The following is a 16,443-nucleotide window of genomic DNA, read 5'->3' as shown; positions in this document are numbered from 1 at the left end:
ATTTTCCAAGCAGAGGCTCCTTTGGCAAAAAAGCAAGACCCAGTCCCCACCGCCCCCCATGCTGTGCTTTCCCCAGTGCTGGTGGGGAGGGTGTGAAGAGAAACCAGACCCTGCTGAGTCTCAGCACCATCTTGGGGAGGCGCACAAGGAATGCTGGGAAGAAGCAGCAGTGCTTTGTTTGTACAAGAAAAGGTGCCAGTATTCTTACCTCAGTGCCACGCGGGCGGTATTCTGCAAGGCCCCCCAGGAATGCATGGAGGCAGGTATCTGTCCCGGGTGCACAGCACTGACATAGTTCCAGCCTGCTAGCATCCGGGCGGGGGGGGGGGGGGTGGGGGGAATGGGTGCTGCGAGGGGCAGACCTCCACATGCATCTTTCTGCCTCGCCCTCTGCCCTGGCTGGAGACAGAATCTGCTTCCTCCTGGCAGACTGCAGTCTAGCCTTCGCCTTGCTGCCCTGGCCCTTACCTAGGACCCCTTCAGTGTTGTTCCCTCTAACAAGGATTCCCAGATGTGGACTACAACTCCCATAATCCCCAGCCAAAGGCCATTGCAGCTGCAAATGCTGGGAGTTGTAGTCCACAACATCTGGGAATCCCTAGTAGAGGGCACACTGGACCCCCTTACCAGCTAGCTTGCACTGTTATTCACAATTTCGGCTTGATCTACCTCCTAAGGGGGCAATCCCATCCACCCTTAAGCTGAGGGTAAGCCGCAATGAACTCAGTGGGACCTTTCTTCCAAGTAAGTCAGGGGGTTCTCAAACTTGGATCCCGGGGTGTGTGTATGTTGGACTAAAACTCCCACAATCCCTAGGCCTTGTGGCAAGGCATGATGGGAGTTGTAGTCCAACGCCCCCCACCCCGGGACCCCAGTTTGAGAACCCCTGGAGTAAGCAATGCACAATAACGAGCAGGGTAACGCGCGGGTGCTTAAACGCGTGTCAAAGGGAGGCACACACCCTGCTCGCGACGTGAGAAGGGGGAAACGCGTGTCTTGCAGCTGCCAAACACCAGGAAGCCGCTACACTAGCAGCGGCAGCCCGCGTCGCCCTTCCGAGCCCGGGGGCGGAGGCTCCCCCTCCTCCCACGCAGACTCAGGCGGCGCACTTCCTGCCTGATCTCCTCCGGCGTTGCAACTGCCCCAGATAAAGCGAAGTTCGCTCCGTCCCAGAGCCGGGCTGAGCATGGCGAGGAGGAGCAGCAGCAACAGCGCCGCGAGCGCCAGAGGCCGTTGCCGGGGTGCGATGGCGGGAGGCTGCGGCTCAAAGGTAAGGCGGCTGGCCCTGGTGGGCGACCTCGCGGGGCCATCTGCAAGCTGCCCGCAACTCGGAAAGTTGCAACACGCTCTTCTTGGCGGCGGCCGCCGCCTCTTCCCTGCGGAAGAACGAGTGCGGTGGTGGAGAGGGCCGGGCCGCTTCAGGCTGCGCTTCCGCGCTCCTTTGCTCCTCCTCTCCTCCTTCTCTGGGGCGAGGGTGGCCGGCGGCGCACATGCATGCAGCGGACCGCGAGGCCAGAGCCCTGCGGTGGCAGAGGGGGCGGGCAGCTGCGGACAGACGGGGTGCTCCCTTGACCCTCCATCTTGTAGGAAAGTCCCTTGTTGCACGAAGAAAAGGGACGCAGCAGGGAGAGAGAGCGCGCGCCTAGCCCCGACCTAGCGGTGCCGGGCTTGTTCCCCCCCCCCCTTGCAAGGAGTAGTCCTGGCTGCATGGAGAGGCGGGAGGCAGGCAAGGCTTGCGGGACTCAGGCTGGGGATTTCTGTCGGTCAGGAGCACAGGGGTGCAGCAGGTCTTAGAAGCCGGAGGCCCTCACGGCCTGCCTCCCCCCCCGCCGGTGACTTCAGGCCAAGGGCTCTAGTCGTCTTGCCCTCAGGAGCAACAGGAACCCATCTTGTCGGACATCTGTGCCAAATTTCAGAGCCCTATGCCAAGCCATTCCAGGAGATTTATAGATGGCAGCAGAAAAGGTTTCTCCACATGGGGTGGAAGAATGGTCCAGGGCAAGGGCTTCAGTTCCAGAAGCTTTTATAAATGTTGGCCATGAAACAAGACATGCCGGGTTTTTTTGTTTTTGTTTTTGTATTTCAAAAAGTCATTAAAAATCAGTGAATTGACCAATCGGCTTCAAAATAAATACACAGTTCATGTCTGACATCTGTGCCCAATTTCAAAGCCCAATGCCAAGCCATTCCTGGAAATCTAAAGGATTGGGCATAAAAGTGGGGTGCTATACCCTTTTTTACGAAGGCAAAGGGAAGATTCCTCCAGATGGAGGCGGAATGATGGTCCAAGTGGGAGCTTCAGTTCCAGAAGTTCTGGTAATTCTGTGCCTTGAAACAAACTGGATGTTTGTTTCAAAACTTATTTTGAAGTTTTATTTATTTATTCAGAAATTCATTAAAGATCCATTAAAGATTACTGACCCATTTCAAATCCAATCCAGCAAGTCCTGCCACCCTACCCTATATCTTGCCGAACTTCAAAGCCCTCTGCCAAGCCATTCTGGAAATTTAGAAATGGGGTGGGGGTTAAACTACACAACAAGCCCCTTCGTCCCCTGCACTCACCTTCCCCAGGGCTTCATGGCTCTTCTCCAGGCAGCCACAGGCCACCCAAGAAGTAGCAGCAGGGCAGAGGGTGTGTCCTGGGCAGTGCAGGCCTCTCTGCTTCCAGTTCTGGTGGGGGGTGGGAGCAGCAGTAGCCTGCCTGCAGTGCCTCCATGGGCAGTCTCAGCGGAGGAGGCAGCGTGCCAGGGAGGAATATCTGAGTTGGTGTTCATGCCCCACCAGAGTTCCCTCTCTCAGGGACGACCAGATGTTGTGGACTACAACTCCCATAATCCCCAAGCAAAAGCCATTGCAGCTGGGGATTCTGGGGGTTGTAGTCCACAACATCTGGGAATCCCTGTGAGAGGGAACACTGTGCTCCACCGGTGTGGGACGGATGTTACTGGCGCTGGCGGGGAACAGTGAGGCACATGTGGGACAGTGGGGCACATGGATTTTGTCCCATAGTCAGTAGGGAATGGCACTTCTGGTCAGTTATTAACTCTACTACGAGTATTTATATACCGCTTGTCAACCAAAGGTCTCAAAGCGGTTTACACAGAAAAATAAATAATGCATCAAGAAGCTGGTTCCCTGTCCCCAAAGGGCTCACCATCTATAAAGAAACATAATGTAGACACCAGCAAGAGCCCCTGGAGGGATGCTGTGCTGGGGTTGGGTAGGACCAGTTGCTCTCCCCCTTTTCTTTGACAACAACTTTTCTGAGGCAAAATGAGGCAAGACTACAACACCTGGGGCTTTTTAGGTTAGATAAAAGACAACTGTGGGGAGACATGATAGAGGTCTATAAAATCATGCATGGCGTGGAGAAAGTGGATAGAGAGAGAGAGATTCTTTTCCCTCTCACACAACACTAGAACCATGGGTCACTCCATGAAATTGATTGCCAGGAGGTCTAGGACCAACAAACGGAAGTACTTTTTCACACAACGCGTGATCCGCTTGTGGAACTCTCTGCCACAGGATGTGGTGACAGCCAACAACCTGGATGGCTTTAAGAGGGGTTTGGATGACTTCATGGAGGAGAGGTCTATCAATGGCTACTAGTCGGAGGGCTGTGGGCCACCTCCAGCCTTGGGGGCGGGGTGCCTCTGAGTACCAGTTGCAGGGGAGTAACAGCAGGAGGGAGGGCATGCCCTCAACTCCTGTCTGTGGCTTCTGGCGGCATCTGGTGGGCCACTGTGCGAAACAGGATGCTGGACTAGATGGGCTTCCTTGGGCCTGATCCAGCAGGGCTGTTCTTATGTTCTTATGTGTACAACACTACCCCCCCCCCCCACAGCCTGGTGATTAAAATGTACTAGCTGTTTGGGTAAATCTACAAAGACTACTTCAGATATCTTCCCAGGGCAACACTGAGATGGCTTTTGTGCCTTGTTTGTTTTGTGTTGTGTTGTGTTTGGAGGTGTTAGCATATTGATAAACCAAGACGTTGTTATCCCCTTTGGATCAGTTATGAGAAAAAGTAGGATATCGGCCTCTTAAATAAATATTAATGGAACTTAAATGCTCTTCTTATGTCTTGCCCTGTTTAAGTCAAGAAATGCAGATCAGTTATTTAAAACAGCTCTGTGTGGACTGAACATCATGAATGTTCATAGGTTTTGGTCTCTGACCAATGAATGGAATTATTTATTCAGTTTTCTGCAATGGATGTGTTTCCTGTTTCAGGTACCTGTGAGGTTTGAGGATGTAACTGTTTATTTCTGCAAGGAAGAGTGGAAGATGTTAGAGGAATGGCAGAAGGAGTTGTACTGGGAAGTGCTGGAGGAGAATTATGAAGCTTTGCTTCTTTTGGGTAAGGAAAATCTTGGGTAAGAAGACACAGTGACTTAGTTTTCTGTCCATGAGAAACAGCAGTCCGATCTATTTTAAAGCACTCCCTTTTTCTTGTACGGTAACTTAATTTCCTCTTGTATGAAACACAGCGAAAGGATTTCAACATAACAGATCGGACTACTCTTCCATCGAGATACATTTAGTTCCATAGGTGTGGTTTCCAACAAGTGAATTGATACTTTGTACTATCTTAGGTTGAATGTGTTTCTAGTTCTGTACAGTTTTGCATGTTCATGCAAAGGATATTTTGTTACTATTCTCTTACATTATTATTGTCTGTTATAAATTCTTTATCAAATGGCCTTTATATAATGTGGTGGGGATCTGTTTGGTTTATGTTTGTCTTAGAATTCTGTCTTAGAATTCTTAGAATTTTGTCTTAGAATTCTTAGAATTTTGTCTTAGAATTCTGGGGATCTGTTTGGTTTATGTTTGTCTTAGAAAGAGCCCCTGGTGGCGCAGTGGTAAAACTGCCGCCCTGTAACCACAAGGTTACAAGTTCGATCCTGACCAGGGGCTCAAGGTTGACTCAGCCTTCCATCCTTCCGAGGTCGGTAAAATGAGTACCCAGAATGTTGGGGGCAATATGCTAAAATCATTGTAAACCGCTTAGAGAGCTTTGGCTATAGAGCGGTATATAAATGTCAGTGCTATTGCTATTGCTATTGCTATTAGAATCCATATTAGAAATATGGCTATTGCTATTGCTATTAGAATTCATGGCATTTCTGACGAGGAAGTGGAGAAATAAGGTTTTCTTCCTTTGTTTTGTTCCTTATTCAGCATTCTCATTCTCTCTCTCTCTCTCTCTTTCCCTTTCCTGTGAACAGGGCTTCCGGTCACCAAGTCTGACATTCTGGCATGGTTTGAACAAGGTGAACATCAGAACCTCAAAAGAATGCAAGCATCCGGAGTGGGTGATTCTTCTGGAATCTCTTGCACAAGTGAGTGAAAATAAAAAGAACTAGAGTGACTGAAAGTCAGACTGTGAGTGAGACCCAGAATCTACACAACCACACCAAAGAAGCAGCAGTTTCATTTGTTCTGATTTTACATTCATATATCCCGCTCTTCTTCCAAGGAGCTCAGAGCAATCTACCTGATTGCTTAACCCCACAACAGCCCTCTAAGGTAGGTAAGGCTGAGAGATAAGTGACTGGCCCAGAGTCACCCAGTGAGTTTCATGGCTGAAGGGGGCTTTGCTCTCAGGCCTTCCTGGTCCTTGTCCAACCACTCTACCATTCCGGCACTTGGTGCTTCTGTGGTTTGTCAGGAGGCCGCTCTCTCCCAGGGGGTTAGAAACCCTCCAGACTTCAGCCACCTGTCACAGGGCATGCTCCACCACCAGAACTGTGGAGCAGCAGTCAAATGTGGCGGTGGGAGGGGGCAGGTGGTGGGCCGGCATGACTGGCAGGTAGGGCCAGGGGGAAGAGATGCTGGAGGCTGACGGGAGAACAAGAAGGCGATGACTTACTGGTCAAGGACTCCAAGGAAGTCATTAGGAGGTCTGCAGAGAGAGAAGGGGAAAGAAACAGTTAACAGGGAACGGCAGGGCCAAAATAAGGGAGGAAGCAGGAAGAGGGGGAGAGGTTTTGTATGGCATCAGTAAACGTAAAGGACACCTGGGACGAGGGCAATTTACAGCCCCCTACAGACTGAAGGAGGTCGGGGAAATTATAGCTTAGAAAGAGCTGAGCAGATAGGAAGACTACAGTGAGTAAAACTCGCTCCCTCTGCAACTCAGCGGGTGGGAGTTACAAGCAACTTAGCAGCAACCTGCATGATTGCTACAGGAAGGCCCCTTTAGTTAAGGTGAGTAGCAAAAAAAAAAGGTTTCATCATTATAACCCTCAATATTCTATCGCTTATAAATTGTATGGATTGATTGAATTTATATATCGCGTATTATAAAAATCTCTAGGCGTGTACAGAATTAAAAACATAAAACATAACACATTTAAAATTCATTAAAAAGATAAAATCATAATAGATAGAAACACATTAATAACTAAAATTTAAAAAAATATGACAACTGTTGAGCTGATAACTTGAAATTTGGTGTGTGTGATCTACAACTGATGAGGTCTACAACTAACTTTAAGGATATCTGATAAAAATTGCCACAGCTACAGCAAATTTAGCCACCTAATGGCACAGCAGGGAAGCAACCTGCCTAGAGAGCAGGAGGCTGTTGGTTTGAATCCCTGCTGGTGTGTTTCCCAGAATATGAGAAACTCTTATATTGGGACAGCAGCGATACAGGAAGGTGCTGAAAGGCATCGTCTCCTATTGTGAGGGAGATGGCAATGGTAAACCCCTCCTGTATTCTACCAAGAAAATACATGGCTCTGTGGTTGCCAGGAGTCGACACCGACTCGACAGCACAAGCTTTCCTTTCCTTAACAGCAAGTTTAAAAGTGCTGAAAATTGACATTGGTTCTCCCCCCCCCCCCCCAGTCTTTAGAATAGCATAGCATACATTTCTTTCAAATTTCAAATGACTGATGTGCCCTATCAGGAGAGTGCCTTTTAATGGTTGAGTGAAGTTTTGAGCAGCAGTTCAAAAGTTATGAAAGTTTTCCTGCTCCTTTGAAGCCTATGGGAAGCAAGTGCTGACAAAGTTATTCAGAATGTGACTGCTGTATTCTGATAATGAAGCCAAAGTTTGCCAGCCCTCTGATATCAGCAGGGGAGCCAGCTAGTAGATTCTGTTGGAAGTGCAGTGAACATAAGAGCAGCCCTGCTAGATTGGGCCCAAGAAGGCCCATCTAGTCCAGCATCCTGTGTCGCACAGTGGCCCACCAGATGCCACTGGAAGCCTACAGGCAGGAGTTGAGGGCATGCCCTCCCTCCTGCTGTCACTCCCCTGCAACTGGTACTCAGAAGCATCCTGCCTTTGAGGCTGGAGGTGGCCTATAGCCCTCTGACTAGTAGCCATTGATAGACCTCTCCCCCATGAAGTTATCCAAGCACCTCTTAAAGCCATCCAGGTTGTTGTTGTCACCACATCTTGTGGCAGAGAATTCCACAAGTGGATTATGCGTTTTGTGAAAAAATACTTCCATTTGCTGGTCCTAAATTTCCTGGCAATCAATTTCATGGAGTGACCCCTGGTTCTAGTGTTATGGGAGAGGGAGAAGAATTTCTCCCTATCCACTTTCTCCACACCATGCATGATTTTGTAGACCTCTATCATGACTCTCCACAGTTGTCTTTTTTCTAAACTAAATAGCCCCAGGTGGTGTAGCCTTGCCTCACAAGGAAGGTGCTCTAGGCCCCTGATTATCGTGGTTGCCCTCTTCTGCACCTTTTCCAGTTCTACAATGCCCTTTTTTAGATGTGGAGACCAGAATTGTACGCAGTAATCCAGGTGTGGCCACACCATCGTTTTGTATAAGGGCATTATAATATTCGCCATTTTATTTTCAGCCCCCTTCCTTATGATCCCTAGCATGGAATTGGCCTTTTTCACAGCTGCTGCACATTGAGTCTATTGCCTATGTGAGTCATATTGAGTCAGATGCCTATTTGGTTAGTTGAAAGAGTGCTGTTGCCTATTCCCCACTCTCAGGAAAGCTGCATTTGACCTCTCTAATAAGAGGATCTCATTTATTTCAGTGGAGTGGGCGATTTTAATTACACCTATTTTATTAACAAAACAAAACAAAAATCTTCTTCCGAGACCCTGCTCTGAGTGTCTCTGCCAAATGAAGTGACTACTAGGAGAAGGCCTTTTCGGTAGTTGCACCCCATTTGTGGAACAGCCTCCCCAGTGAGGTCCACCTGGCTTCATCACTTTATTCTTCTAGATGCCAGATCAAGACCTTTTTGTTCACTCAGGCCTTTTAGATTTTGATTTTTAAATATGATTTTAAAAGCTGATTTAAACAATTGGGTGAGGTATTTTTTTCCCTTTTGGTCTGTTGTGATTTAATGTGTTATGTGTTTTGATTTGATGTTTTAATATTGTGTTGTGAGCTGCCCAGAGAACAATTTTTGATGAGGCAGCTAACTAATAAAGATTATTATTACTATTTAAAACAAAACCCAACACTGAGGTAATCTCAGCAAAATGTAGCCTATTTATTGCCTCTTTTCAAAGCTCAACATATCCTACAACAACAAATATTTATATCGCTTTTCAACCAAAGTTCTCAAAGTGGTTTACAGAGGAAAATAAATAAGACATAAATAAGATGGTCTCCTGTCCCCAAAGGGCTCACAATCTAAAAAGAAACATAAGGCAGACACCAGCAACAGTTGCTCTCCAACTGCTATATATAAGATAATCACCACACTAAAAGGTGTCTCTTTGCTCAGTTAGCAGGGGTTATCCCACAGTTTCCAACTTGCTAATATCTCTTTCCTATCTCCTAGACCTTTGAGTGTGTGTGTGTGTGTGTGTGTGTGTGTGTGTGTGTGTGTGTGACTGGGGTGGGGATCTTTGTTTTTACAGTGAGAAATCTCCATGGGTCAGTGATCGTCACTATTTTTCAAATGAGAGCCACTCTGGTAAAAGAATCTCCCGTGTGAGAGCTTTTCCCAGCACCAGGGCAGAGAGTGGGGAGGGGGCAAGCTATAAGAATAACAGAGCCCTACAAAGCCCTAGCAGCATCTTGAAAGGCACACACAGAGGGGAGTGTCCTCCTTTCCAGCACCTCCCCACCACTCAGAATTCTAAGGCCAAAGTTCTGGAAACGAAGATAATTCCCAGTGCTCTCTGCATGCCTTTCAAGCTGCTGGTGGGGCTTTTTAGGGCTCTCTTATTCTTACAGCCCTCCCCTCTGCCCTCCAATGCTGGGAATAGCACAGCACTGCATGGAGGTGGAAATGGCTCTCTTGCAGGACATATTTTTCCCAAAGTGGCCCCCATATGTAGTCCAACACATCTGGCAACCCAAGTTTGAAATAAGCAATAAGGCTCAGATGTTTCATAAGGCAATACAGGACCAGGACAACATGGGGCATCTTTGCTGGAGCCTGGCTTTCCATCCTCCCTATCTTGATTTGGGCCTCAAGACTAAGGACAAGTGTGGGTGCATCGAAGGCAAGCTGGAAGTGAGCAAAATTGGTGACACTGCGCAGCAGCAGCATCGATCATGTGGCATGACTGCCAAGGTATCAGCCTTGGATTCCAGTTTTCTTTGCTTTGTGGAGCTTAAGCCAAAATGAGATAGCCTTAACTTCAGTCTTAAACCAGCAAGTTTTTGACTAACTAATAATACTTAGTTCAGGGAAGTTCTTGCTTTCTAGGCAAATGGGTGATTTATAAGGGGTTCAATAGCAGGTAGTTCCTGCTATACCTTTGTTGGACTATAACCTCTTCCCTAACCCCTGCTTTTGGAACTGTTCCTGGACTCCAAGGGAGTCTGATCAGTTCTATCTTTATCTGGACTCACAAATCCCTGCAATAAAGTTTTTAATGCATTTAAACATGTGGGGATGTGCTTAACGAATTTTTAAAATCCCATTCTCCACCCTTGCCTATTCTGCTCCACAATTTCATAGTGGCTTGGTGTTTTTCAGTCTGTTCCTGTGAAAAAAGCAGTAATTTTGGTCTCTCTCTTTATTCCAGCAGACAAGAAACTCTTACAGAGTTGCTGTAAAGAATATACTGAACAGGTGGGATCTCTCAGGATGTTTCATGGCAGATGTAAGGAAGGCATGGCCCAACATGGTGGTGGCAAAGGAACTGAACCTTGGCTTGTGTCTTCAGCGCATCAAGGGAGGTCTGTGAGAAATAAGCCTCTTCAACATACTGAGTACAGAGAGGGGACTTATGGGTTGAATGCACATGCCATTTCTCCAAGAGGAGCACCAAAGCCATATAAATGCAGCGTGTGTGGCCAGAAGTTCCGGTTGAAAGAGCTGCTTCGAATACATCAGCGGGCCAGCATGAAGAATGTGTTCTGCCCTTGCCCTGAATGTGGGATGTTATTTCCTAGCAACTCACATCTAAGAATGCACCAGAGGATCCACAATTGTACAAGCACAAGAAATGGGAGAACCTCTCTGGTACGTGCTCAGCTGAATCGCCTGCAGGAGAGCCAAGCAGAGGAGAAGTTACTCTTATGTGCAGACTGTGGGGAGAACTTCTCCACATACCTTAGTCTCCTCCTGCACCAGAAAAATCATGTCCAGGCAAAGCCCCAGCTGTGTGCTCAGTGTGGGGTCATCTTTATGTACCAAAGTGACCTGGAGATGCATGAAGAGAGCCACCTTGAGGAAGCACTGTGTGAATACGCTGCATGTGGAAAGAACTGCATTTGTGAGTGTTCCCTCCAGCTGCATTTTGCATCCCGCCTCAGGAAGTGCATGGAGAACAGAGAGACTGGTGGTTCACAGGACCACAAGCCGTTACACCAGGGAAAACACAGCAAAGAGGAGAAACCTTATTCATGTGATCAGTGTGGGTTGAAGTTCATATTAGAAGTTAATCTGGAGATGCATCACAGATATCATCACGAGTTGCTGCTGAAACGTAAGCTAAATTATATGAAGGATGTGTCCTTTCCTTGTTCTGAGTGTGGGATTCATTTTCCTAGTTGTTCACACCTACGAATGCACCAGTGGGCACACATTCGTGAACTCACAGACAGTGAGAGCATATCTCTCGTGCACGTTCACCCATCTCACTTGCAGGGGAGCCAAGCAAAGAAGCTGCACCTCTGTGCAAGCTGTGGGAAGAGCTTCTCCAGGTACCTTGGCCTCCTCCAGCACCAAAAAGCTCATGATGAAGCAAAGCCCCAGCCATGTGCTCAATGTGGCATCATCTTTATGTACCAAACCGACCTGGAAATGCATGAGGAGAACCACCTTGAGGAAGCATTGTGTGAATATGCAGCATGTGGAAAGAACTGCATTTGTGAGTGTTCCCTCCAGCTGCATTTTGCATCCAACTCTGGGAAGCACATGGGGGAAAGAGAGAGCGATTCACAGGGCCATCAGCCGCTGCACCAGGAAACACACAGCGAAGAGGAGAAACCCTTTTTATGTTGTCAGTGTGGGTTGTTGTTCAAACTCAAAGTCAATCTGGAGGCACATTACAGATACCAGCACAAAGAGTTGCTGCTGGAACATAAGTTAAACGGCACTTTTCAGACCCCTCTTTTGTTTCACTGGAAGTTTCATGCCAATCAGGAATACAAGCAATCCGTCCCAGGCAGCAGTCGTGATGACTCCTGGAGTTCTTGTTCTCCATCTCAGGTTTCTTGTACAGATTGTGGCAAGTGGTTTGCCTCGGAGTCCAGACTCCACAAGCATCGGGAGAAGCACAAAGCAAAGGGGCATCGAGGTGCAGCTAAGAATGGCAAGCGAGTAGTATTTGCCAGAGGTGCTGGTGGTTCCACAATGGCTTCTGTGACAAAGAAGCTGCACAAATGCCAGGAGTGCGGAAAGAAGTTTGTCTACAAGTGGCAACTGATCTCTCACCTGAAAGGCCACACGGACGAAAAATGCTACCAGTGTCCTCGCTGTGGAAAAAAAATTGAGCATGAAGCTAGTCTCAGGGAACACTGTCGGAAGCATGCAGAAGAAGAAAGGGCTTATCAAAGGGACAAGCAATGGGAGAGCTCCAGTGCTCTGGCCGATGCGGTGAATGATGCAGAAGGAAAGCAGCTTTGCCAATGTGGTGTATGTGGGAGAATCCTCTCAAAGGGTTACCTCCCTGACCACTGGGCATTTCATTCAGGCCTGAGATACAAGTGTCTTTTGTGTGGGAAAATATGTAACTTCAGGAGTGGGGCTTCTTTTCACATCAAGCACCACAGGAAAGCAGGGGATTTTTCTGCATGTCCCAAATGCAGGAAGAAAAAGAACTGTTTATGCATTATGGAAAGATTTTACATTGATCCAGGACCACAGCACCGGCCTGGCCTGGAAGGAACTCGTCCTCCTAGTGAAGGCTATCCAGGGAAATAGCTTTCCAAAGCATGGAAAGAGCCCCCTTTCCAACAGTCACCATCATTTCAAACATGACCTCTCCAGAAGGAAGAAGAGCAATCGGGCCGAATGTGAAAAGAACCATTGTCGGAAATCTGAGCTGAAACCATATTGGAATAGCTTCCCAAAACCTTTCAAATACACAGACTGTGGGGGAATATTTGCCTGCATGGCCCATCTGATAACCTATCACAGCATGCACCTAAGCAAACAACCCTTCCAGTGTGCTGAATGTGGCAAGAGTTTCACCCATAGATGTTACCTCAACATACACTGGGGAAAAAAACATGCTCAAGAGTGTGAGAGTGCCTGTGGAGAAATGGAGGTGTTTGGTGGTTGAGAAGGAGTCATGCAGGAGACAAGACTAGTAAGAGAGAATAGAGGGGCAGGGCGTGGGAATTCGGGAAGTGAGAACCCATCACCAAGGAGCTTTTCACTTCACCCTGCATAGAAGGGAGGGATCTCTGCTTGAGCAAAGTGAAACAATTCCTCTAGAGCGTCTTAATTCAGAACAGAGGCCCCTTCAGTTTGCACTGGGTGCAAGGGACTTGTGTTCCTTTCAGTCTGCTCCGAGTTCCTTATGTAAATCTGCATCCTTTCTCCTTCCCTGAATGGCTGCCTTTTCGATCACTCCCCCAAAGACAGACAGCCTTGTGGTTCGATTTGACTACAGTGTAGAAAAGCCATAAACTTGTGCCTCCTGAAAAGAGAGATTGCCACCAGTTATTTTTTTATTTTTACATTTATATCCCGCTCTTCCTCCAAGGAGCCCAGAGCATTGAAAAATCAGTTCTTGATTATAGAATAGGCTGTACTAACATAACTTGAGTGGACTCTAGAAAATTCCCATGATAAATTCTGTGTGTATTTCTGCCTGGTATACAAAATTAGTTGAAAGAGCAATACTGTACCTGTAATTGGTGAGTTCGAGAAAGGGGTGGTGATGGAAAGGGAGGCAAGAGACAAAACAGAGGAGTAATGGTCTGTGTGTCCTGCAGAAACCTCTGTAAATATCAGAAGCTCAGCTTGGATGTGTTACAGTGAATGCCCAAAATTCAGTGAAAATTAAATACATGAATGTTAGCCATCCTATTTAGTCAAATTTTATGAGTGTTAGCATGGTGTGCCACTGAATATTTGGGTTTTCCACAAAATTAGTTTGGGATGGTTGACTCGTTTACCTTGTATGGTGAAGGTCAGCATTTGCTATAAGATGTGTTGGATTTCTCTTTTTAATTTCCAATTGGACACAAAGGTTAAAATGTTTATACTTTAAAATGTTACAGTGCTGTAAAGTGTTAAAATATGCAGAATTTAATAATCTGATAGACTGAATTTCATTTGCTGTCCTTGGTGAATAGTGAGTACAGGTGTTTCTGCATAAGCCTTTTTCTCCCCAGCGATATCTCTTAAGACAACCAATATATTGAACAGAAAAAAAAGATGTGTGAGGAGGAACTGTAGATTAATGATATCCACATTTATTTCAATAGTCTGCAGGTGCTCAATTCAATGTAGTGCAATATACTACCTTTCAGTAAAGAAGGCTGAAATATTTTAAGTGCTGTATAATAACAGACTATTCATATTGTCTGTATGTACATACACTCCATTCCCAACTTCGTGCCAAAGAATTCATATTCTGCAATTGCAAGGAAATTATGCTCATTGATGCAAATGCTAGTTAAATTAACCTAATCTTGAATTGGTGGTCAGTATCTTTGCTAGGCCAGGGCAATTAGTTAAGTGTTTGGCAGAATACAGACTCTCTTCTGCAGAAGGAAAAGCCTGCTGGTAGGAGATAAATTCTGAGCTCAGGTGAGAACTTGGCATGACCAGGCCAGATCTCTCACCCTTAGAGTAATGCAAGGAGTGTTTTCTGGTTTCATAATCTATCTAAACTTTCTTAGAAGATGGCAGTGTCTCTGCGTATTTTTTCCTGTACTTTAGCACTCTATGTACAGTTAGAAAGCTGATAGGAGGAAACGGGGATTATTGCAAGCTTTTTGGTTTATAAACATGAGAATGCCCTTGATTTAGTCTAGTGGTTTCAGACTTGGAAGACAATAGCTGAAAAATAAAGAAGATAAGGCTGTGGTGCTTCTAAATGCTTAAATCAACTTTGCCAACAGTGGTGAAAAGTTGTACATGGCTAGGGAAGGAGGCTCCCTGTAAAGTCCTCCTAGAGCCCCCATCAACCAGGTCCTTCTAGAGCCCCTGACCTACTAGGTGTAGGTTGAAGCTGGAAAAAAACTTGAGAACTGGAATATTCCTGTGAATAAAAATGTTTCCAACTGTCATTCACGTTTTTGGGGGAAATCATATTGGTGGCTTGCAGCAGAGATCTGTGTTGGCATTGTTTTTATAAGCATGCAGATTTAGAATGACCTATTTATTGCCTTATAGAAGAGCTGCTGCTGTTGAGTGGCCATTCAAGATTTAAAGTGGGAATGATCAAGGAGAGGCAAGAGTGTTTCTTTGCTCCTGATGCTAATAGGAAAGTTTTGCATTAAATTGTTAAAATACCAGAAAGGGGAAATACGTTGGTTGAAGGAGCTGGTTTCAACAATTGTGCCCAATAAGAAGACTGTTGCAGGACCACTGAATGTTTTGCTGATATAAAAATTGTGTGGGTTAAAAGGCCTAAGATAATCGAACATGCAAGACTACACTTGACCAAAAATGTGTGAGGTTTACAATATCTGAAGCTTATTCTTTTTCTGATTAAATATCTTTCAGGTGGTCCCCGTCTTTTGAGTCATACCTATTACAATATATGTTGTGCTTCTTTTTAATTGTTTTGCTATAAACTGGGGAGTGGTAGCTGTAGAGTTGAGAAAATATCAAGAATGTGAATTCACATTGATTCTCTTGCAGCCACAAGGTCTCTCTGGTGTTCATCTCTAAGCCTGGGGTTCCCAACCTTGTTGGACTACAACTCCCATCATCTCCAGCCACAATGGCCTTTGGCTCTGGATGCTCCAGGTCTGGGCAATGGGAAAGGGTGTGCTAATTTTATGTGCCACTGATCCACTAAAGCTACAGTAGTGGCTTCAGTTACTCATCCAGTATGGCTAGAGCTACATTTAAATGTCTAAAGACCCCTATTATAATTGACCTCTTCTTCCTATGTGGGCAAAGGGTGTGTGTGTGTGTGTGTGTGTGTGTGTGCGCGCAAAGGGTGTGTGTGTGTGTGTGTGTGTGTAGTAGCTGAAGCAAGAAATAAAAGTATGAGAGGCATCTGCCAAAGCAGCTTATAACTCTGCATAAATTAATTTTAGAATTTTATGTGCAGTACTCCAAGATTTGTTCTTATGTTAAAGCACAGATATAAAGATTATGGAGAGCTTTGGCTGGAAAGTAGAGGGTGGAGAGAGCCATTGTGGAATAACTGCTGGTCTCTGAAAAGGACAGAGACCAGCTGTTGAAGAACAGAGATCTGCTGCAGAGTTTATTGTTGGCCTTCGGTCAGTTACTGTCTCACACCCTGATCTATCTCATGGGGGACCCGGCTTGGATGAATGCCCCTAACAACACATCGACATGTGTTTCAATGATGTCAGGGCAGGTGTGCTTTCGGGATGTTCCTGCTCTCAGGATTGGGGCCAGTGTCATCTGAACTGGCCCAGGCAGATAAAGAACAGATATATGTTGTCCTAAACTCCTTTCAGCAGGGGATCTCAATCTTGGTCCCCAGGTGGTGCTGGACTACAACTCCAATCACCCCCTGCCAATTGCAGTGAATGATGGGAGTTGTAGTCCAACAGCACACCAGGACCCAGGTTTGTGATGACAAACCCAATTTTGTCCAGCCTTAGAGACTGGATAGAAACTATTGCTACCAGAGGAGAGCTGATCAGAAGAGAGCTGCTGCTGCTACTACAACAACAACATTTATATACCGCTTGTCAACCAAAGTTCTCAAGTGGTTTACACAGAAAAATAAATAATGCATCAAGAAGATGGTCCCCTGTCCCCAAAGGGCTCACAATCTAAAATGAAACAAGGCAGATACCAGCAACAGCCACTGGAGGAATGCTTTGATGGGGCTAGTTAGGTTAGGTAACACTTCTAGACTGCTAGTGTAAATTGAGCCTT

The 16,443-nt window shown here is 46.3% G+C and overlaps 1 protein-coding gene across 2 annotated transcripts; it reads left to right on the top strand.

Moving 5' to 3' along the window:
• Positions 1-1,030: 1,030 nt before the first annotated feature.
• Positions 1,031-15,088, top strand: LOC128332089 (zinc finger protein 82-like). 2 transcript variants are annotated; one of them, XM_053266358.1, is made up of 4 exons: positions 1,031-1,270; positions 4,237-4,363; positions 5,235-5,348; positions 9,983-15,088. In XM_053266358.1, the coding sequence occupies exons 1-4, from the start codon at positions 1,187-1,189 to the stop codon at positions 12,322-12,324; spliced, it is 2,667 nt and encodes an 888-aa protein (XP_053122333.1). In that variant the 5' UTR covers positions 1,031-1,186; the 3' UTR covers positions 12,325-15,088. The 2 variants fall into 2 exon arrangements, with proteins under 2 accessions (XP_053122333.1, XP_053122331.1); XM_053266356.1 differs by having other exon boundaries at positions 1,032-1,270; positions 9,980-15,088.
• Positions 15,089-16,443: the final 1,355 nt, after the last annotated feature.

Source organism: Hemicordylus capensis, chromosome 6 (genome assembly GCF_027244095.1).
Source record: "Hemicordylus capensis ecotype Gifberg chromosome 6, rHemCap1.1.pri, whole genome shotgun sequence".
NCBI lineage: Eukaryota > Metazoa > Chordata > Lepidosauria > Squamata > Cordylidae > Hemicordylus > Hemicordylus capensis.
The sequence above is the reverse complement of the archived record's forward strand: the minus strand, read 5'-3'. Positions and strand labels throughout refer to the sequence as shown.

What these genes read in the sequence shown, in the direction of transcription:
- LOC128332089 (XM_053266356.1), top strand. Translation starts at nt 1,187, where the DNA reads ATGGCGAGGAGGAGCAGCAGCAACAGCGCCGCGAGCGCCAGAGGCCGT. An exon ending in TGAAGCTTTGCTTCTTTTGG is followed by an intron (nt 4,364 to 5,234) that starts GTAAGGAAAATC and finishes TCCTGTGAACAG; the next exon opens with GGCTTCCGGTCACCAAGTCT. An exon ending in TTCTGGAATCTCTTGCACAA is followed by an intron (nt 5,349 to 9,979) that starts GTGAGTGAAAAT and finishes TCTTTATTCCAG; the next exon opens with CAGACAAGAAACTCTTACAG.